The following is a 22,578-nucleotide window of genomic DNA, read 5'->3' as shown; positions in this document are numbered from 1 at the left end:
CTTCTTCCCAGAATTGATTATGAGGCTTCCAAAAGATTATGAAAGAAAGTGAAAATGTGAGGCATTCATGCTGAGTACCTATGCTTGCCTTGTTTTTAGGGACATTCCTGATTTGAACTTCTGAAATTGAGCTTCTGTTACCCTCCTGTACTTATCATGCTCCCATTATTCTGAATGTAAGAGTAATTGTATCTAAAGGCTGCTGAAGATAATTGCATTGCCTGCTAAACAAAAAATGAAGGAATCTTTGCTTAACTGCTTGTCCCCTATTCATATGCAACAGGAATCTCCACTGGTTGTGGAAAACTGCTGCAGAAGGATTAGTGTTGCAATCTGCCATCCCAATTCCTTAACTGTACTGCCACTGATGTTCAAAAGCATCCTGTCACCCAACCCCCCACACTCTCCTAGGCCTACATAATTTCACACCACTCCTAGCCTTTGTAGTTTTTAGATGTTTTGAATATGCTTTTATTTTGTTTTTAATAGTTTTGTTTAAATTACAAATGGGTTTGCCACCCTGGGCTCTTTGGGAGGAAGGGCAGGATATACATTTAATAATAAATATTAATAAAAATAAGTAGTTCAGAGTACAAAACATATCAAGAAATAGGCACACCCAACTTCATAAAGCCTTGTATGGCAGATTCACACAATCACTTAGGAGACTTCCATCATATGACTATTTTATATCACTACTGATGGAGTACTGAGACAGCTGTCTGAGCACAAAAACGTAATCACAAATGGAACAACAGCCCAAAATGTTCCTGTAAAAAACAGCCATCTGACCCCTACAAACACTATTCTTTCAAAGGTTTTCATTATGTGCAAAGTCCTACAGCAATATGTAGGAAATGACTTCATTTCCATAAAATGAATTTTTGTTTTCCCTTTCAATGTGTTTTTTCCTTCCTGATTATTTCTCAGGGAAGAGCTTCTCTGTCCCTTTTTTCCTCAGGAGCTGAGAATTATGGAGTAAAGGTTTATAACATTATCACAATATTGTGTCAACTGTATTTTGTTACTGAGGTGTCTAGTTTTGCTTACGCTCTGAACGTGCTCCTGATTCCTTGAGCTTCTATTTTACCCAAACTGAGAGTCAATGATCTATTGCTAATGTCCTCTTGGTAATTAAAGTACAAGGCAACATCCCTGTGGTGGCACAACTCCGGGGCAAAGATTTTGAAAACTCATGCCTCAGTGGTGACATGTTTTATGCATGTTGCGTATAAGATGTAATCAGGGATACATACAGAATTTGCAGTCTCTCCATTTGTCATCTGATAACTTGCCACATACTGGTGTGATTTGTGGTTAAAGTGCTAGATGCAGAACTGGGCAATCAAATAAACTGAGCTTTGAACATTGGCTATCACACACAAGGTATGGACTCTTGTGGAATCCAGGGCAGTAAACATCAAAATGTTAAAATTTAAAATAAAAACATATTTAAAAAAATAAAAAATAATTTATTTTTAAGCTAAATTGTTTATAAACAATTAAGAACCATCTAAAAATATTAAGGTCAGTCCTTCTGCTCACTATTTCACTAGGCTTCTGAATGAGAAACTGCAGGATGCATGCATGCCTTTCTTCCATAACCTCCTACTATCAAAGGAAGTGGAACTTGGCAGCAGCCACTGTGGGAATTGCTCTCAGTCCCACTTCTTGGTATACCTCTTCCATCTAGCGCTAAAATATAAACTCAGTCACAGCCACCATATCTGCCAATGACAGCAACCAAAAAGAAAGGTTTTGCTATTAGCTTTGTTCTCACCAGAGCTGGTCATGCTCTGCCCTATGACCTGCCCCTGACCAGTCTATCAGAATTGTTGAAATCAACCCTAGGATGAATAATAGAGAATTTAAAACTCTTGATATACCAGTAGTGATATAAAAACAAATAATGTTATACCCGATAGCAGCTGGTGAGGTAAAAAGGCAGCAGCCACCATGAGGCAACTGCTGGGGAACAGGCAGTCTTACTGGAAAGAGATGTGAGGCAGCAGTGGAGGAAGGGGGCAGCAGGAATCAGTACCATGCAGTTGCCTGACTGCTGACTGGCTTAGAAGTGTTCAGTGCAACCTGCCAACTTAAAGGTGCCAAGTTCTTTGTTGCTGTATGGTGGGCTCTTCTTGCCTTTGATTTCCCAGCACAATATCTCACTGGACACAACTATTATGTCACCAATATATGCTCAGATTACAAAAGCCATTTTGTAAGGAAGGAGCTTTCATACTGTAAGAATCTAAGAGCCTGCAATGAACTATTTGCATGAATGAACTACTGACCTGTATCATTTGTCCTTGTCTTCTTCAACACTATCTAAATGCACACAGAGGGTAAACCAAAACCACTATATTGAAATATAATGGCTACAGACAGTAAGCTAGTCGAAGTGTACTTTAAACCAGTTTGACCTTCAAGTATTGCTTTGTGGATAAAATTGTATGCTAGACCTATAAAACTGATATATGTTAGCTTGAGTTCAAATCAATGAGTTCAATGTAGTAGGGCCATTCATATCAATAATTTAGATGGTAAAACTTTGTAAATGGCTCTGTAGCAGAGCTTGGAAGTAACTCGTTATTTTTAACGAGTTACTTGTAATTAGTTACAATTTTAGATAATGAGTGGGTAATTCCATTACATTTGGCAAGTAACGGAACGACTAGTAATTTCCCTACTTTTCAGCTGCAACTTTAACGTTTCCACGTTAGGTTGGACGTTACTTGGGGGCGGGAACAAGGGGAAGTCAGCTCCTGGCTGTGATTGGTTAACACAAGACATGTGCCTCACACTGATTGGACCTCTGCGCAGACTCTCTCTTCCCTCGTGATCTGTGTTAGGAGGCACGAGGGAAGAGGTGAATAGGCAGGGGGGGCCTGCTAGCATCTGACTCTGAGAGGAAAAAATGGACGCCGGAGGACAAAGCCAGGGCAAGGACAAGGAGAAGAAGGCAGCAGTAGAATGGCGAAGAGCTGTGGAGGTAAGTGATGATGATTTGTGTGTGTGTGTGTGTGTGCCCCGGTGTGTCTGTTTTCGGCTGGAGTCTCTGGTTTTTGGGGGGGGCTCCGGCTCTCTGGCTACTACCCCTTACTCTCCAGATTCTCAGCTTCAATTAAAAAAAAAGTAAGTTTCTAGGTGGTCTAATTCCCGAGATATACACCAAAACGTCAACTGCCCCCCCGCACAACTTTTTTTTAAACAGATCCATGCTCTAGCTACAACTCCCATCAGCCCAATCCAGTGGCCATGCTGGCTGGGGCTGATGGGAGTTGTAGTTTAAAAAAGTAACTTTTCAAAGCTCTGGCTGTAACCCCGCCCTTTCATGATTGTAGCCAATGACGCCAGAGTTGTGACTGGCTTCCAGTTGTTTTCCGGGCCCAATTCAAGGTGTTGGTATTAACCTTTAAATCCCTATATGGTCTCGGCCCAGTTTATCTAAAAGAGCGCCTACAACGCCACCAATTATGCCGCCTGACAAGATCGGCCACACAAGGCCTTCTCTCGGTCCCGCCAACCAAATTAGCTAGATTGGCGGGAACTAGAGAGAGGGCCTTTTCAGTGGCGGCCCCTACCCTCTGGAACTCCCTCCCACAAGAACTTCAGCACGCCTCTTCCCTGAATATGTTCTGAAAGGCCTTAAAGACCTGGCTTTTTCAACAGGCTTTTGGGATTTCTGAGGAAGCTTAATGTTCTTATGATTGAAATGCCTCCTACCCTGTATTGTTGTTATCTTAATTTATATTGTTATATTGTATTTTATTGTATTGTATGCTGCTGCGTTTTACTATATGTACGTCGCCTAGAGTGGCCATCAGCCAGATAGGCGACACATAAATTAAATTTTATTATTATTATTATTGTTGATCCAGGCATGCCTAGGCTGAACGTCAGAATATGGTGGCTTTGAGTTTTTTGCAGTTTGCGTAAGTAATATGGCTTAATGTTTTTTTTCCTCTTCTGTCCAAGAGTCAGACCCTGGGCTATGAAATATGAAAGTATTTAATCCAATATCTGCTTTTCTGGGAGTAAAGCCATTTCTGGGAGTAAAGCATGTACCTGGAGTAAACCCCATTGAACTCCATTAGGACTTGCTTTTGAGTAGACATGGTTAGGATTGTGCTGTAAATTAATGGGACTTGTGAGTAAACATAGCGCAGACTTGTGTTTTTTTAAAAAAATGAAGTTTATTTATTTATTTTTATTTATTTATTATTTGATTTATATCCTGCCCTTCCTCCCAGTAGGAGTCCAGGGCGGCAAACAAAAGCACTAAAAACACTTTAAAAATCATAAAAACAGACTTTAAAATATATTAAAACAAAACATCTTTAAAAACATTTTTAAAAGCTTTAAAAACATTTTTTTTCAAGAAAAAGTTTAAAAACATATTAAAAAGCAATTTCAACACAGACGCAGACTGGGATAAGATCTCAACTTAAAGGACTTGTTAAAAGAACAAGTTCCTTATCACTTGAGGCTGCAGTTTTCCCTGGTTGAGTAAGCCCCATTGAATACATTGGGACTTGCTTCTGAGTAAACAAACATAGGATTGCACTATAAATATCTTTACAGGTTATATAAATAAACATATTTGATAGTCATGCTTATATAAATATTTTCATAGAATCATAGAATAGTAGAGTTGGAAGGGGCCTATAAGGCCATCAAGTCCAACCCCCTGCTCAATGCAGGAATCTAAATCAAAGCATTCCCAACAGATGGCTGTCCAGCTGCCTCTTGAATGCCTCCAGTGTCAGAGATCCCACTACCTCTCTAGTAATTAGTTCCATTGTTGTATGGCTCTAACAGTTAGGAAGCTTTTCCTGATGTCCAGTCGAAATCTGGCTTCTTGCAACTTGAGCCCATTATTCTGTGTCCTGCACTCTGGGATCATTGAGAAGAGATCCCGGCCCTCCTCTGTGTGGCAACCTTTCAAGTACTTGAAGAGTGCTATCATATCTCTCCTCAGTCTTCTCTTCTCCAGGTTAAATATGCCCAGTTCCTTCAGTCTCTCCTCATAGGGCGTTGTTTCCAGTCCCCTGATCATCCTTGTTGCCCTCTTTTGAACCTGTTCCAGTTTGTCTGCATCCTTCTTGAAGTGCAGAGACCAGAACTGGACACAGCACTCAAGATGAGGCCTAACCAGTGCTGAATAGAGGGGAACTAATACTTCACATGATTTGGAAACTATACTTCTGTTAATGCAGCCTGATATAGCATTTGCCTTTTTTGCAGCCACATCACACTGTTGGCTCATATTCAGCTTGTGATCAACAACAATTCCAAGATCCTTCTTGCATGTCATACTGCTGAGCCAAGTATCCCCCATCTTATAACTGTGCATTTGGTTTCTTTTTCCTAAGTGTAGAACTTTGCATTTATCCCTGTTGAATTTCATTCTGTTGTTTTCAGCCCAATGCTCCAGCCTATCAAGGTCCCTTTGAATTTTCTTTCTGTCTTCCACGGTATTAGCTATGCCCCCCAATTTTGTATCATCTGCAAATTTGATAAGCATGCTCTGTACCTCCTCATCCAAGTAGTTAATAAAAATGTTGAAGAGCACTGGGCCCAGGACCGAGCCCTGTGGTACCCCACTCATTACTTCCACCCAGTTTTGTCATGCCGTGTCCCTATAAGTATCCAGTTGCATACTATGGTTGTACAATACTTCCTTTACATTTTAAGTATGCCTTGGGGTAGTCATGGTTCTCCATTGTTTTCATCCTGAGGGGCAGATAGGCTGAGAAATGGTGAGTAGCCCATGGTCACCCACTACACTTTATAGCTTATTTCCATTTTGAAAAATTAATTGAAACAATTTACATGCAGGCAAAATTTATTAAGCGGATTCACACAATATGTGTAAAGCACATCCAACTCGCATTTAAAGCGCATGACTTCCCCTAAAGAATTCTGGGAAGTGTCATTTCCCCCTCACAGTTATAGTTCTCACCACTCTTAACAAACTGCAGTTCCCATGATTCTGTGGTGGGATTCATGTGCTTCAAATGGGTGTTGAATGTGCTTTAAAGGAATGGTGTGGATCTGCCCTAGGTATGATGTTCATTCAAGAGTGAATTGAAAAGAACAATTTTAAAAGATACTTTATATATATATAAATATATATATATATACAGAAAGAAAGAAAGGAGAGATGTAAAGGGGAGTATTCCTTTAGATGTTACCCTACTTTCAATTTTTGCTTTCTATTTGCTTCTAGCCCTATTCTGTCACTCTCCAGTACACATGAAGAAGGGGCAGTGAGGGCAACTCCCAAACCTGGGTGTTACGCCTCCAAGTTAGTTACTTAGAACTAGGTTTGTCTTTCCTACCTACGATGTATTTCTATAAATGAAATAGCTTTTCTTATTTTACTAAGTCTTACGTCTCAGTGATCTCAGTGCAGGGTAAAAGCCTGCCACAAACACACACATTGGCACACACAAGCATCATAGACTGTTGACAATCTCTGCTAATATCTATACAAATGTACATAACATGCATCACCTGAACTCACATGATCTAGAGTTACCTTAGATCTTGCAAGATTTGCAAATGAGAAGCAATAGGGTTTTATATTAGTTCTGATTGTCTATTGGTCTATCATAGGTTATATGTTTTTTTCATTTTCTATGGCAAAAACTCCAGCTTCAGTGGAATTTATGTGATGTGTTCTAATCATTTGAATTTGGCTAATGAATGCTTTATTCTTTCATCAGAACTTTAGCAGTAGTACTAAAATATTAATAAAAAAGAAAAGGGAAAGAAAAAATACTTTACATACATCATTCAGCTGTATTGCTAATTATAGATATAGATATAAAAGATAAACGGCATTTTGTCAAAAGTATTTTTGTCTACATTTTATACCTCATCCTTGGTTTTCCAAGCTTGGCATGGAATGCTTCTCATACAGAATTAATTTGAAATGCTGCATATTTATTATCATAATCATCATATTCAAAATAAAAAATATGTGTACCGCCTTCAAGTTGATTCCAACTTATGGTGACCCTATGAATAGGGTTTTCATGAGGCTGAGAGGCAGTGACTGGCCCAAGGTCACCCAGTGAGCTTCATGGCTATGTGGGGATTTGAACCGTAGTCTCATTTTGTTCTCACAACAACCCTGTGAGATAGTAGGTTAGACTGGCCCAGGCAGGGTTATTCAGTGAGCAAAAATGATGCAAATAGGATCTCTTTTAATTGTGCTATCGACCTGCTTACTTCCACTCTGACTGGGGGATCTTGCAGCATGGGGAAGAGATGGGGGCACATCACAGCTGAAGTTCACCCATATAGGAGCATTATCTCTTGTTTATTACAGAGACGCCTGTTGCAGGTTTTGTTGCTGAGAGCAGCAGTCAGTTAGTGCGGCCACTTGAGTCACAGCTTGTTGATCCTGAGGAGGCAAAACTAGAAAGTGAGGTTCAGAAAGGAGGCCCTGTGCACGAGGAGGAGGAGGGCATGAAGCAGTGCCAGTTGCCCACAGCCACATCTGCAGAACAGAAAGTACCATGGTTTGGCTTTGAGAAAGCTTGTACATTTGTGAGCCAGAGTGGGAAAAATGTTGTTGTACGATGCAATTACTGCCTTCCAAGGATCAAAAATCTGAGATCAGCTGTTTCCTCCTCATCCAATGTGAAGAAACATTTTGAGGTAAGCCTTTGTCATGCTGGTCCTCAAAGAGTATCCATTGTCTATTTATGTTTAAATTGTGAAGTTCCTCTTCCATTTTTTCTTGGATTCATGCTTTGTTCTTCTTCCTCAGAGGGCACACCCTGAGAAGCTGAGAGCAATTGAAGAAGCAATAAAGGCAAGGAGACGTGGCCTTCCTGAACCAATGCATGACACCCCTCCTCCCAAAATGCTGAAGCAGCAGCAGACAACCCTTGAGAGGTGGGGATCTGGCCAGGAGCCTGTCACCCAGAGCAATCTCGACAGGAGAATCATTGATTTCATTGTAGAGGAGACATTACCACTTCAGACTGTGGACAAACCATCATTCATTAATCTGGTTCGCATTGGACTCCCCAAAGATCTCACCATCATATGTGCCAAGACTCTGAGAGACAGAATTGAGAAGAGAGCATGCCACATGAGAGAAACTCTTGCAAACCGAATGGGTGCTGTGGCATATATAGCAACCACTGCAGATTGTTGGACCAATGGCAAGAAGAGTTACTTTGGGGTAACAGCCCACTGGATCAACCCAACTACCCTGAAACGTGAGGTCGGGGCCTTGGCTTGAAGGGGCGCCATACATACGATGTCCTTTCAAAAGCACTGCATGATGTCCATGTGCAGTACAGGATCCACAACAAAGTTATGTGCACTACTACAGACAATGGCTCCAACTTTGTGAAAGCATTCAGAGTTTTCATGGCCAAAGAACCAGTGGAAGCTGCAGGCACCAGTGATGATAATGGTGATAACCAGGAGGAGGAGGAGGCTGAGGTGGAGTTTGTGCCTATCTGTGAGATCCTGGACACAGGACCTGAGGCAGAGGAAGAAGCTACAGACTCAGGAGAGGATTTTGTTTTACCACCACACCAGAGATGTGCTAGCCACACCCTCAACCTTGTGGCAACACAAGACATAGAGGCCATGCTTTCTGACTCCTCCAAAAGTAGTCTTCTTGGTCCTTTCAAGAAACAGTTTCGTTCCTTGATGGGAAAGTGCAGCAAGTTGTGGTCCGAGCAGAACCAGTCAGCCCAGATTGCTGAGTATATCCATGCGCAATGTGGTGTGTATCTGAAGGTACCGAATAAGACCAGGTGGAATTCCACCTTTGATGCGTTGAAGCAACTACATGAGCTCCTGTCAACTGTGCCACTAAAAATGCATGCCATAATGGACCGCTGCTCCTTGTCCAGGATCACAGCTGCTGAGATTGAAGTGGTACAGGAATACACAGAGATTATATGGAGCCACTAGCCCAGTCCCTAGATATCCTGCAATGGGAGAATGGCATGTTCATGGGGTATTTGCTACCAACGCTCTGCAATCTGGACCGCAAGTTAGAAGGACTCGAAAACAAACCTGAGAGGTACACATACTGTTTTCAGCTGCTGAGAGGTGTGCGCGAAGCCCTAAGAAAGCGGTTTGCAGCTATCTGGGAGGATAAGAGGCTTCTTCTGGCAGCCTGCCTACACCCTCGCTTCAAACTAGATTGGTTGGAATCGTGTCAGGCCACCACCCATACCAACAAGTAAGAACATTAGGGAAGCCCTTTGGGTGGATTATTCCAAGGGAAATGTTGTCTCGAGGGAGGCATCAGAGGGCTTAAGGTGGTAGGCAGGGGCTGGGCCTTTTCTTCCTGGGGCTCCTCATCACAACCTTGGGTTGCTGCAGGTAATCCTTAAGGGTCTGCTGTGCTGCCCCATGAGTGTGGTGACTTGGTCACCTTCCTACCTTCCATGTCATCATCCACAGGCTCAGGCTGGACCCTGAACCAGGGGACATGACAAGCATCAGGAAATGAAGAGCAGATGATGGTTTCCTAACATATATGTGTTAACATATCCTCTCTCTTTCTTAGATACACAATGGAAGCCTTGCTGAAAGCTGAAATAAAGATGGGTGTACTTAATGAGGACAGTGATCAGTCTTCAGATAAAGACCAGGAAGGAGATGACTTAGAAGATGACTTCTTTAACTTTCTGCCCCAGGGCAAGAAGTCAGCAGTGGACACTGCTGAGGAGGAACTGGTGAGGTACCTGAGGTCTCCCAGCAGGGAAGTGTCATCACTCCATGGCTTTCCACGTGTGCTGCGGTGTTTTTTGCAGCACAACACAGGGATGCCTTCAAGTGCTGCAGTAGAACGCCTGTTCAGTACTGGTGGCAACGTAATGACTGTAAAAAGACATTCCTTGTCTGACATGCTCTTTGAGCATCTTGTTCTTTTGAGACATAACAGAAACATATTATAAAAGCATTTCAAGTGTAAAATTTGATTTCAAGAGTTGGGGTATCTTCATTGCTTGGGGGGATGTGAGATTCTGTTATGCCATTATGTTAATCTTATGGATAATTTTTTTTATTCTACTACCCCCTGTGTGTGTGTGTGTTTATTTTTAATATTGTTTTAGGCTTCTTAGATGTGCAGCAGCCAAGGCCAGCACCTTGAAGGAGTTTTTTTAAAAAGTAACTGAAATGTAATTGTAGTGATTACTTTTGAGAAAAAGTAAAGTAATCAGTTACTTTCAGAGCAACTGCAATTGTAACGGTAATTACTACTTTTTTGGCCAAGTAATTGTAACTGTAATTTATTACTTTTAAAAAGTAATCTTCCAAGCTCTGCTCTGTAGGAACAACAGCAATATATTAAAATTTATTATTTTAAATTGTCTGTCTTTACTGATACAGATATATTTTGTTACAAACATATAGGAGGTGCTTTGTCTAACAGAAGAAAAAGAAGAGGTTCAAAACAACTAACAGTGAAATCCTAACAGCATAAAAGAGCCTGCTGGATTAGGCCAACGGCCCATCTAAGTCCAGCATCCTGTTCTCACAGTGGCCAACCAGTTACCCATGGGAAACCCATAAGAGGACTTGAGAGCAAAGAGCACTCTCCCCTTCTGTGGTTTCCAGCAACTGGTATTTGGAAGCATACTGCCTCCGCCTTTGGAAGCGGAGCATAGCCATCATGGCTAGTAGCCACTGATAGCCTTTGCCTCCATGAATTTGTCTGATCCTATTTTGAAGCCATCCAAGTTGGTGGCCATCACTGCCTCTTGTGGGAGCAAATTCCATAGTTTAACTATGTGCTGTGTGAAGTACTTTCTTTTGTCTGTTCTGAATCTTCCAACATTCAACTTCATTGGATGTCCATGAGTTCTAGTGTTATTAGAGAGGAAGAAAAGCTTTTCTCTATCCACTTTCTCCATGCCATGCATAATTTTATACACCTCTATGTCTCCTCTGACTCACCTTTTCTCTAAACTAAAAAGCCCCAAATGCTGCAACCTTTACTTATAGGGGAGTCGCTCCATCCCCTTGTTTGGTTGCCCTTTTCTGAACCTTTTCCAGCTCTACAATATCCTTTTTGAGGTAAGGCGACCAGAACCGTACACAGGATTCCAAATGCGACCACACCATAGATTTATAAAAAGGCAATATAATATCAGCAGTTTTATTTTCAATACCTTTCCTAATGACCCTAGGACAGAATTTGCCTTTTTTGCAGCCGCCACGCACTGAGTTGATTTTTCATCGAGCTGTTCATTATGACCCCAAGGTCTCATTCCTGGCCAGTCAATCCTGCGCATATCTACTCAGAAGAAAGTCTCTTTGGAGCAACTCCCCTATGAGGAAAGGTTGCTGCATTTGAGGCTTCTTAGTTTAGAGAAAAGGCAAGTCGGAGGTGACATGACAGAAGTGTATACATTTATGCATGGATAGAGAAAAGTTTTTCTCCCTTTCTCATAACACTAGAACTCGTGGACATCCAATGAAGCAGAATGTTGGAAGACTTGAGTCCAGACAAAATAAAGTACTTCTTCACACAGCACATAGTTAAACTAAGAGGCAGTGATGACCATGAAACTTGGATGGCTGTAACAAAGGATTAGGCAGGTTCCTGGAGGATAAGGCTATGAGTGGCTATTACCTGTGATGGCTATGATCTCCCTCCATGGTCAGAGGCAGCATGCTTCTGAATACCAGTTGCTGGAAACCACAGGAAGGGAAAGTGTTCTTTGCCCTCAGCTCCCACAGGCATCTGTTTGGTCACTATGTGAACACGATGCTGGACTACATGGGCCACTGGCCTCTTCTTATGTTCTCTCTCTCAGTAGCTATGCCTGCATCCACACAGGGGTTAGTAGGGCTATTGCCACAGTGTGGCAGGGAACGCTGTATGGCTGAGGGGTTTCTTTTTTGTTTTGGCAGTGGTGCCAATACCATACTAAATTGGGTCAGGAACTGGCTGGCCACTTGGAAAGATTTGCCACAGTCTTTGCTTGACCCTGCATGCTTCTGTGGATGTTTTTTTCTCAGCAATGATACTGGTAAATTGGGCCAAAGGCAAATGGGTGATTTGGGAAGGTTTGGTGAGCTGCAGGCCAGTGATTCCCTGCTCCAGTTTGCAAAGAAGGCAAATGTCATTCAGCTTTAAAGAAGGTGAAAATAACTTCACACAATTACAAGGAAGTTCTTACATATTCTGTGACTAAGTTAACCTCATTTTCTTTGGGGATCAGTATCAAAAACTCACTGACAGTATCAAGTCCATGTCGGCCCTCTGGATTAACGGTGAGCTCATTATAATTAAGTATGAAGGTCAGAAAAGTGCAGCCTTGAATCTAATCCTTTTACAGGCCAGATATATGTCCTGGGTGGACACAACCCAAAGCCGGTTACACAATGCATGAGACCACATAACTCTAGCATAAAAAGCTGTATCAGACACTGGTTTTCTATCAGGCAGCTGTGAAAATACTGTTGCGCGCCTCCCCCAATCTCCGAGCGGTGAGATTTCGGGGGTCCCTGCGCCCATGCAGGGTTTGTTTTCCTTTGGGAAGAAGGTCAGCAGAGACTGCGGTGTCTTTATGAAATATGGTTTATTTATTTGCACACATTCCAACCTGAGCTCAAGGGTGGAGGGGTTCAAGGCATCAGCAGTCTAATATTCAGCTTTTCCATCTGGGTGCAGGGGCATCCTGTCGCCAAGATGCAGGGAGCCAGCCTCTCTCCATGCCTGCAGCCCCAGCCATTCTCTAGAACACACACCAAACTACAAGCACACACCTCTGCCAGCTGCCAGGAGTGGGGGGAGAGACTCTCCTCCAGTAAAGTTTAAAATGACAAAAGGATCTTCCTAGCCCCTTTCACCAGTTGCCGGGGCAACTAAACAGGCCCATTAACTACCTGGCCACTCTATTTGATTAACAAAGGAGATTCATCTGGCTAGCAGAACCAGCCTCCCAGGCATAGGATTCCAAATCAGAGGCTGGAAAGGTGACCCACAGAAATCATCCATTCCAGCCCCCCCCATGCTCATAACACTACGCACACATTTTTATAGTAACAAGTTTAACCTCACAGAACATTTAAAATGAAACAAACCAAAGTTGTCAGGTTCACAGATTTTCAGTGAAATATTTGTTATGAATACCACTTAGAAATAACACAAATATTGTAGTAATGGGATTCCAGAAAATCATCATTGTACCTAGCTTTGCTCTCCTGGCCTCCTGACTCCGCACATTGTTGCCAGTTACCGAGAGGGGGAGGGGCAAGGCAGAGGGGAGCTTGGCATTGTGTATCGTAGCAGTGGAACCAGTCTGACAATCCCAGCACTGTGCCCGCGCTGTGCCAAGCTTCTAACTGCCTCGCCTGTCCCCCTCTTGAAAGCTGGCAGCGATGCATGCTGTTGGGAAGCCAAGAGAGCAATGCAGCCCCACCAGCCACTACTGGCCCTAAATTTGTTTTTGCAATAGCACTGAATGATTCCCAAGGGAGAAGTTATTTCCAAAGCTGGAATGCTTGCATTTCACCAAATATGTATTAAATTCAACAGAACACATTTATAGGTTGCCAATAATTAGTATCTCAGATCTGTTGCTACTAATTTAATTTTTAAGTACTCGTACAGCACAAAATGTTTTAATGTTTATCATTTTAAACAACTCTTAAATAACAATTAAAATTAATTCTCAGAATTTCCCATTTCAAAGCTTTCTGTGTTGCTCTCATATTTTGAAATGAATGGATATTGCTCAGCATGATGTTTGTCATTAGAAACTTGACTTACATTCCTGATTTTTATTTCAAGATAATAATATCTTAAAACATGTTTGCTCAGTGTAAGATTTGCTGCACTCCTCCACTAAAGTGAATAAGAATTCATTTGTGTGCAGGACATATTAGAGCTTTAGTGTGAATCAGGAGCCTTTGGAGCTGGTTGATTAGGGTGAGATTGAAGAGAGAGGGTTTAGTTCAGGGAAGTTGTAGGGTCATTTTTAAAAAAACATTTGAATCCTACCAAACCAACTCTTGCAACTTGTGCTAACCCAAGAGGTTTTTTATTTTCTTTAAACAGCAGACATCACATGGCAAACTACTTTTGAAATTCCAGTCCATTTAAAATAATTTTGCTATATACCATATGCAACTGTTGTATGCATTCTTGGGCTCTCAGAATTTATTTAATAGTTTTTTGGATCCTTGCATATAAATATTAAATTGTTCTATCTTTGTAGTGCATGCTAATAACGCATTCAGGTGGTGAGTGCTAAAAGACTCGAGTGAAAACAGATCATTGAGAAACAAGAGGCACATTGAGAAGTACCACATGTTAAAAATCCTTAAGAAGACAAAACCTGTAAAAAAAAACAACTGACTGTTGTTTAGAAAAGAGAAATAGAAACCCAGTGGAATGTTCTGCCTTGAGGGAATAGCTTCCTTAACAATAATGCTATTAGGAGGACACTACAATACCTTGTTGCAGCTCTCACTTGTAATATTACTACTACTTGGTCAGAAATAAAAATGGGAAATTAAAAAAGACAGTTTTAAGAAGTATAACAGATAATGCATCTCTCTCTCCCCATGAAAAGTACTAGTCATTTCCAGAAGTTCTAACTGAATAAGTAGAGCCTGATATACCTTAAATTAACAGTTTTGCTAACTATAGTGCGGGGCTGCATTAAGAAGGGCAAGCTTCTCAGAAATGAATGGAAGGGGGCACAGCAAAAATTCTTGCTGCACTAGACTAAAGTCTCAATTGGGGGCAAAATCCAGCAATTCACTTGCTCATCATAATAAGGACAACCATAAAATGACATAAAAATGAAATGAGAAGAATTTACCTGCATCCTTCCTTACCTGCCTGGGCAGCTGTAATTAGAGCCGTGTTTCCTTCATTGTCCTGCCAGTTTACATCAATATGAGGACACTGTGCTAAGGCTATTACAATATCCACAAACCCTTGGTAACAGGCAACAATAAGGCCAGTCTATAAATAAAAAGTAAGGTGGTAGTTAAAGGGAAGCATGTTCAGGCACTTTGAACCCCAGATCTTATTTCAGATTTTTTATTATTTTACATGAGGACATTAATATAAACTATATAGCTAGAAGTAGAACCAAATGAAAGTGCCAAATCTGAATGTATTTTTATTATTTCTAATTTATTTCTAACATTTAAAATCTACCTTTCCTACTCCATGGAACCTCAAGACAGCTAAGAAAAATATAAGTGCATAAGATCAAATTAATAAATTAACTATGGAAACCATTCTATAAAACAACACAATACAAAATATAGAAAACAAAGCACTCAACCAAGGTCAAGAGAAAGCAGTACCAGGGGGCAGATCTGTAAGTGTCTAAGGCCACATTAACACTATATAGTTGTTGTTGCTTTTTAATGATGTTACTTGATTTTGAATTGTATTGCTTATACTGATGTACTTGTAAGCCGCCTTGAGGGCCTTCTGGCCAAAAGGCAGGGTACAAATACATCTATAATAATAATAATAATGTTTATTCCACTATTATTCGACTTTAAACAGTCATGGCTTCTCCCAAAGAATCCTCGGCAGTGTAGTTTGTGAAGGGTGCTGAGAGTTGCTAAAATGTAATGTAAATGTACTGCCTTCAAGTCGATCCCAACTTATGGCGACCCTACGAATAGGGATTTCATGGTAAGCGGTATTCAGAGGGGGTTTACCATTGCCTCCCTCTGAGGCTAGTCTTCCCCAGCTGGTTAGGGCCTGCTCAGCTTGCCATAGCTGCACAAGCCAGCCCCTTCCTTGTCTATAACTGCTAGCTGGGGGGCAACTGGGCTCCTTGGGACTATGCAGCTTGCCCACGGCTGCATAGGTGGCAGGGCACGTAACCCCTGAGCTACTCACTGTGGGGGTGATCTTTAGCTGGCCCTTGACACCCAGGAGACACGAGCAGGGATTTGAACTCACAGATTCTGGACTCCCAGCCGGGCTCTCCTCCCCACTGTGCTATACCTAGGACACCCCTATTCCCCTCCCAGAGCTACATTTCTCAGAGTCCTCTGGGAAGAGGAACTGACAATTAAACCACTCTGCAAATTGTAGCTCTGTGAAGAGAATACGAGACAACTCTTAGCAGCCTTCACAAACTATACTTCCCAGGATTCCTTGGGGGAAGCCATGACTGTTTAAAGTGGAAAGTGTGAATGTGGCCTAGCTTAGGGAAGCTTAACTGTTTTGTTTTTTTTACTTTCTGTGAATAATTCTAGGGTTGGATTTCCTTTGAGAGAGAGCCTTGTAACTACAATGGTTCTTTTAAATCTTCTCAGAGTCAGTCAGGTCTGCACTAGTGATGTAGCGCTCAGAGAGACTACAATTCCACCAATGCTGCTTGAATATGTATTTGAATCTGGGAGTGATTTTGAAATTGCAGCATTTCCTTATGACTAGACAATGTTTTGTTGATTTCTTGGGGGGCTAGAGATGGCTATGATAATGATAATGTATATAGTGCTAACATTACATGTACCTTATTTTGCTATAGCCCTTAGAAGAACCCTGTAAAATAGGTGTTGTATTGCAGGGGAGCTGAGGTAAAGATATGGAGGTTGAAGCTAAGAGAATATTTGCTTGCCTACATCTATTCCGTTTTCTGTTTGTGCTGTGCACAGTAAGGACTCAATGCCAGCCGAAAACATGGTGTTTTCTAGTCACACTTGAGGGGCAACATCAATCACGCAGTTTCCTAAAGATCACACCCTCTAATTTAACATTTCCACTCCCTCTGGCAACCAAGCATGCTCAGTTTGTTCTACCAGTAAGTTTCATTTTAAAAAAACAAAAAACAGAAGTGCGATTATTTGGATTTTCACTGGTACAATACAGCTGAAATACAAATCTTTGTTTGAGCAGTGTTATGCTATTGTACACAAGTTAGGAGGGAAAGAAAAATAAGGCACCGTTTGCAGCAACATGAAAAAAGCTAGCAGAACAGGAGAGAGCGGCAGAAGATGCTCTTCAGCCCTTAGGAAACAAAATGAACAAAGGGAGGAGGAGAGAGTGGAGGTGGAGAGAGGAATGATTAACACACCCACCTAAAAGCGTTGGAGCAAAGCATCTGCAAGCACTAGAGATACAGAGTGAAGACTTTTTTTCCTTTCCTTATTATCAAAAAATTGGGTTAGTACGGATTTATGGGGGGAAACTGCGAGACAACTTGTTTGCCAGTAACGTCATGTGAACCATGCGAATTAAAAGGGGATGTGAGTAGCACCAGACACACAGTAAAACCCTGTGTAGATGAGCCCCCACATTCATTTTGCAAAATGTGCATTTGTTGTGGATGGGGATCGTATTGGATTATTTGCGCCTTTGAATGTGTAGCTGTCATGTAATGTGCATCCAATTGCTTTTCTACACCAGATTTATGTTTGTGGTTCCCAACAGAGCAACAGAATCCATGTGTAGAAGCCTGCCTCTGGATACAGAATCCTCACTCCCAAATTTACATTTTGAAAAGACATTCTGAAGAAAAAGCCTTGGAAGACATATTCAATTTTCTCTCAGTTTAGGAAATTACACATAGCCTGACTTAAGGACAGAATTCAGTTTGCTCTGTCCACAACAGCATATTATTACACTCTGATTTCCTCAGAAAGAATCAGCTTGTAAAACAGAGTAGCTTGCTATCCTGTGCATTAGATCAGACACAGGGATGAAGATTTATGCAGATGTAAGAGCATCAGTGAAATAGGGCGGACATTTTCCCTCCCGCATTTTTCAATGTTTCTGTGGATAGTTTTCCATTTCATAAGTTTATTAGTTACAATGAATGGATACAGTTGCATATATAGTATTAGGCAAACTTGGCAGTTTCAACATTGTAATAGTTTTTCAGCTGATTATCCCTAGCAAGTATGTGAGTCAGCATATTGTGCACAGTTTGTTGGGTTGCTAAAATTTATTACTGTGTGAACTATTTCAGTACCTTTGTGGGGCTTTTAAAAAAATTAAATGTAAACAATGTAAGAAAAATACCTGTTATGGGTATTCAATATTAGTCATAGTCCAGAGTAGAGCCATTAAAATTAATGGAAATGACAAACTTACGTTTATTCAAAACTTATTTCAGGTCAAATACTTGTGTATTAGAACAAAAAAAATGATGTACTTTTTAACTAAATACATGTAAAATAAACATGTTAAGCTAGATCACTGTCTAGGACATCAGAAAATTTCCTGATACAAACAAAACATAATATGCAAATTAGCCTAATTTGCACTGGATTTTTCCAATTCAAATTTTTTAGTAAACCCACATCACTAAAGAACATTTCTGTCATAACAATTTATACCACACAATTTTAGTTGTCTTGGTTTCTGTAGGCTTGGTATTTGCAAAATATAATGGGCACAATCCAGCCAAAATTAACACTCCCATTGCTGAACTTTCTCTTTCAAACCAATGGGACTTAAAGTGCTTACCTGTGACTGGCCCATGCCCTTAGTAGCTATGAAATAATACAACATTTTGTACACAGTAAACAAAATATTCTCTTTTACCTTTCTTTTTGAAATCTGCCTTAAACAAATAATATAAACCAGACAACTGGAAGAGCCTGCAGCTGCAAGTGAAGTTTGTCTGACAGCTTTTGCCACTTATGGCCTTGAATCTGCAGAGACTGGTTAACTGACTATTCGCCACCTAGACACACCTGGCCAAAAAACTTTCAATTTTACCTTGAACAGAAGTTTTTTGTTTAGCTAGGCATCTTTAACATATCTATGAGACGCTAAAGTGAATATGTCTGCTCAGATAAATTTTGTTGTATGTAATGTCATCTTCCTTAAGGAATATGGTAATTTATTTTTGTAACCCAAAAGTTCCTGCCAAACTGTTACCAGGGCATGGACAACAGTGGTCAGGCTATCCCGGTCCAGAAACGGTTGCAGTTGTCTTACCAGCCGAAGCTGGTAAAAGGCACTCCTAGCCACTGAGGTCACCTGGGCCTCTAGCGACAATGATGGATCCAGGAGCACCCCCAGATAGGGCTGGTTCTAAAGGGCAGCCAGGTGGGGCCTGAGAGGCCCTTCCGCTCACCTTCCGCGATCTAAGGCAGTAGCTGCGGATCGCAGGGCAGGAGCAACGCCTGCCCGCCATTCCCTTGCCCCACCTACCTATCTCCTGCCTTTTGGCATTGTCCTTAATGAAGATGGTGGCCACGGTTTCCCTAAGGTGCTGAAGTCCCTGCCGCCATCTTGGGTGATGGCAGAGATGCACGCATGTAGCACGCACGCGTGCCATCAACCAAGATGGTGGTGGAGGCTTCATCCCCTTAGGGAAACCATGGTGGCCATCTTGGTTAATGGCAATGCTAAAAGACAGGAGACAGGTAGGTGGGGGCCGTGGGGGGCCATGCATGTATGTGCATGCATGCACATGCACGCACACACACAAACATACCAAGGCCCAGGGGAAGCTGGTGCCCAAGGGCCCTGGCATGCCTGGGGCCGGCCCTGCCCCAAGACTACAGACCTGCTGTTTCAGAGGGAGTACAACCCCATCCAAGGCAGGCAACTGACCAATTATCTGAACTCGGGCACCACCAACCCACAGCATCTCCGTCTTGCTAGGATTCAGACACAGTTTACTAGCCCTCATCCAGCCCACCACAAAGTCCAGGCAGCGATCCAGGGCTTGCACAGCCTCACCCATTTCAGATGTTACAGAGAAATAGAGCTGGGTATCATCAGTGTACTCCTGACACCTTGCCCAAATCTCCTGATGACCGCTCCCAAGGGATGACCGCTCTTCATATGGATGTTAAACAGCATGGGGGACAAGATGGTACCCTATGGCACCCCAAAGTACAACTGTCAGGGGGCCAAAAGACAATCACCCAATGCTATTCTCTGAAAACAACCTTGGTGATAGGACTGGAATTATAATAATAATAATAATAATAAAATTTTATTTCTAGGCCGCCTATCTGGCCGAATTAACGGACACTCTAGGCAGCGTCCATAGACTAAAATATAACATAGAGTAAAATATAACATATAATACAAAACAAAACCCCAGTAGTCTATAGACATCCCGAGCAGCAGGTTCACGCACACATACACACACACGGTCTCTGGCCCCTTCAGCAGTTGCTGCTTTTGTAGCTGGAGAGAGACAGGGCCCCGCCCTTCCAGGCCAGGTGGAAATCAGCCAGAAATGCAGGGAGCAGGTCTTGCAGAAACACACAGGTAGATGGTCTCTGGCCCCTTCAGCAGTTGCTGCTTTTGTAGCTGGAGAGAGACAGGGCCCCGCCCTTCCAGGCCAGGTGGAAATCAGCCAGAAATGCAGGGAGCAGGTCTTGCAGAAACACACAGGTAGATGGTCTCTGGCCCCTTCAGCAGTTGCTGCTTTTGTAGCTGGAGAGAGACAGGGCCCCACCCTTCCAGGCCAGGTGGAAATCAGCCAGAAATGCAGGGAGCAGGTCTTGCAGAAACTCACGCAGGTAGATGGTCTCTGGCCATTACTGTAAGACAGTGCCTCCGATACCCATCTCACTGTCAGCCCAGAAGGATACCATGGTTAATGGTATCAAAAGCCGCCGAGAGATCAAGTAAGAGTAACAGGGTCACACTCCCCCTGTCCTTCTCCCAATAAAGGTCATCCATCAGGGAGACCAAGGCCAATTCAGTCCCATAACCAGGCCTGAACCCGGATTGGAACGGTTCAAGATAATCTGTTTCATCCAAGAGTACTTAAATTCTGAATGTAATGAGACATGCAGAAATTCTCCTAAGGCTAAAATGTTTTTCAGGCAAACAACCACAGGCTATGTTGCTACTGCACCTACCTCAACAGTTAGCCCCCACCCCACGGCCTATGCTGCCACATCTCCCTCCACATCAACCACTGGCTCCCTCTGCTGTTGCTCATAGCCCCCCAGCCCCTCACCATGGCTTCATCTTTTCCTTCTTTAACAATCCCTAGAGAGTGTGCTTCTGCTTCTCAGTACTGCCAAGCCTACAATTCCCACAGATGGTGCTTCTGCCATTTCTATCTCCCATGTTTCCTTGATCCCAGCATTTAGCTGGGGAAACAGCAAAGAAAGCAAAGACTATTTTGACATGACATTTTCTGCCTGGAAAGCAATATGTGGCTCTGAAGTCATACTCTGGCTACTCCTACACTAAGAAGCAAACTACTGGAATTTTGTACAGAAAAACATGTCAGACCTAATATCTCTTATTTATTTTATTTATCCAAGTTATATCAGCCAATACTGACTGCTGTTCTACCACTGGTATAACAGCATGAATGGCACAATCACTCAAACAGGAACAAGTTCTTAATTATTATAATGATATTTTTCTTCTAAGGACAATGGTATTACTACCTACTAAGCACAGGATGCTGCTTTAGTTTCAGCGGCAAAAAGCACTATTTGCCAATGCAGATTTCTAGACTCAGGCTATTAAGTACCTAATTGTGCACTTTATATTGCTGAGGTTTTAACACTAATTTCAATGTAATCTACCAGGTACCTCACAAAAAATCCCAATGTGCAATCTAACTGATTCATACCAAGGTGCTTATTGCAATCTTGCATCAAACTGAAATTTAAAGGCCAGGTTTTGCAGTACTAATGCAGACATAACTCCTACTTATTTCAATACACCTTTGCTCACATAAATCCTGCACCCCTCAAAATACTTAGTTCTATCATTTTGAACACCTTTCAGCATTTCATTCACATGGAAACCTCAGAGACTTTAGTCATTGGTACAAGTGAATAAGAGATATATGGTACATAAACAGAAATACTAGCATGCCACAATGAAGGTTCATTGGCAGTACATAATATGTCTGAATTCATTTTGGTTCTCCCCCCACAAAACTCCAAGAACTTAGAAATAAGGACAGAAATTTGCACAGAAAACTGAGTAGGTCTGATTTTCATAGAATAATTTGAATTGTTTCCCATAAGAAACAAACAAAATTAATAAACTTGAATCTTTTCCACATTGTGGATTAAATAATTGATGTAATTACTAATTTGTCTCCAGATGTGCAAATATGGACTGTGCAACTCTAATCTTCATATAGTTCTTAATTATTCTTTATTATGACATGTAGTGAACATTGCCAAAATCTCTTAACTGATTGTTTGGTTTTTAAGAGAGAATACCCATTTAAATGCAAAGTATAAATCCACAGTACATAATATATGGAAGATGTTTTTCAGGGGGGAAAAAGTTCCAGAATTAAGTTGCTATATCTAATGGTTTCTAGAATATTCTACCAAAAAAGGTCAGCTATGAGAGAGCAAGAGCGCTGTTTTTTAAACAATGTATTCTGTTGGTGCAAGTTAATATCAGTCACAAAAAAGTGTGTAAGATGTGAAACAAGATGGCAGCATTTCTGGAGGATAATGCAGATCAAAAATGTTAGATGAATGAATGTTGGACATCATGTCCCCTAATTTCATGTATTTAAAAACCTTTACAATAAACAATTCATTAAAAAAAACATTTAGGTGAAGTGGAGGGGACCTGTTATGTTATAATCTATTATGAGCTCAGGTGATTCAAGTGTAGCAGTGAGCTTAATGTGA

The 22,578-nt window shown here is 41.7% G+C and overlaps 1 protein-coding gene across 1 annotated transcript in view; it reads right to left on the bottom strand.

The window, feature by feature from the left end:
• Window positions 1-22,578, bottom strand: part of ANKRD33B (ankyrin repeat domain 33B) — a 40,291-nt gene that overhangs the window by 10,551 nt on the left and 7,162 nt on the right. The window contains exon 2 of the mRNA XM_061638859.1: window positions 14,845-14,974. Within this exon, the coding sequence (XP_061494843.1) occupies window positions 14,845-14,974 (130 nt within the window). The remainder of the gene's footprint in view (window positions 1-14,844; window positions 14,975-22,578) is intronic.

This window comes from Rhineura floridana, chromosome 1 (genome assembly GCF_030035675.1).
Source record: "Rhineura floridana isolate rRhiFlo1 chromosome 1, rRhiFlo1.hap2, whole genome shotgun sequence".
Lineage (NCBI taxonomy): Eukaryota > Metazoa > Chordata > Lepidosauria > Squamata > Rhineuridae > Rhineura > Rhineura floridana.
This window is presented reverse-complemented; position numbering and strand designations above follow the sequence as displayed.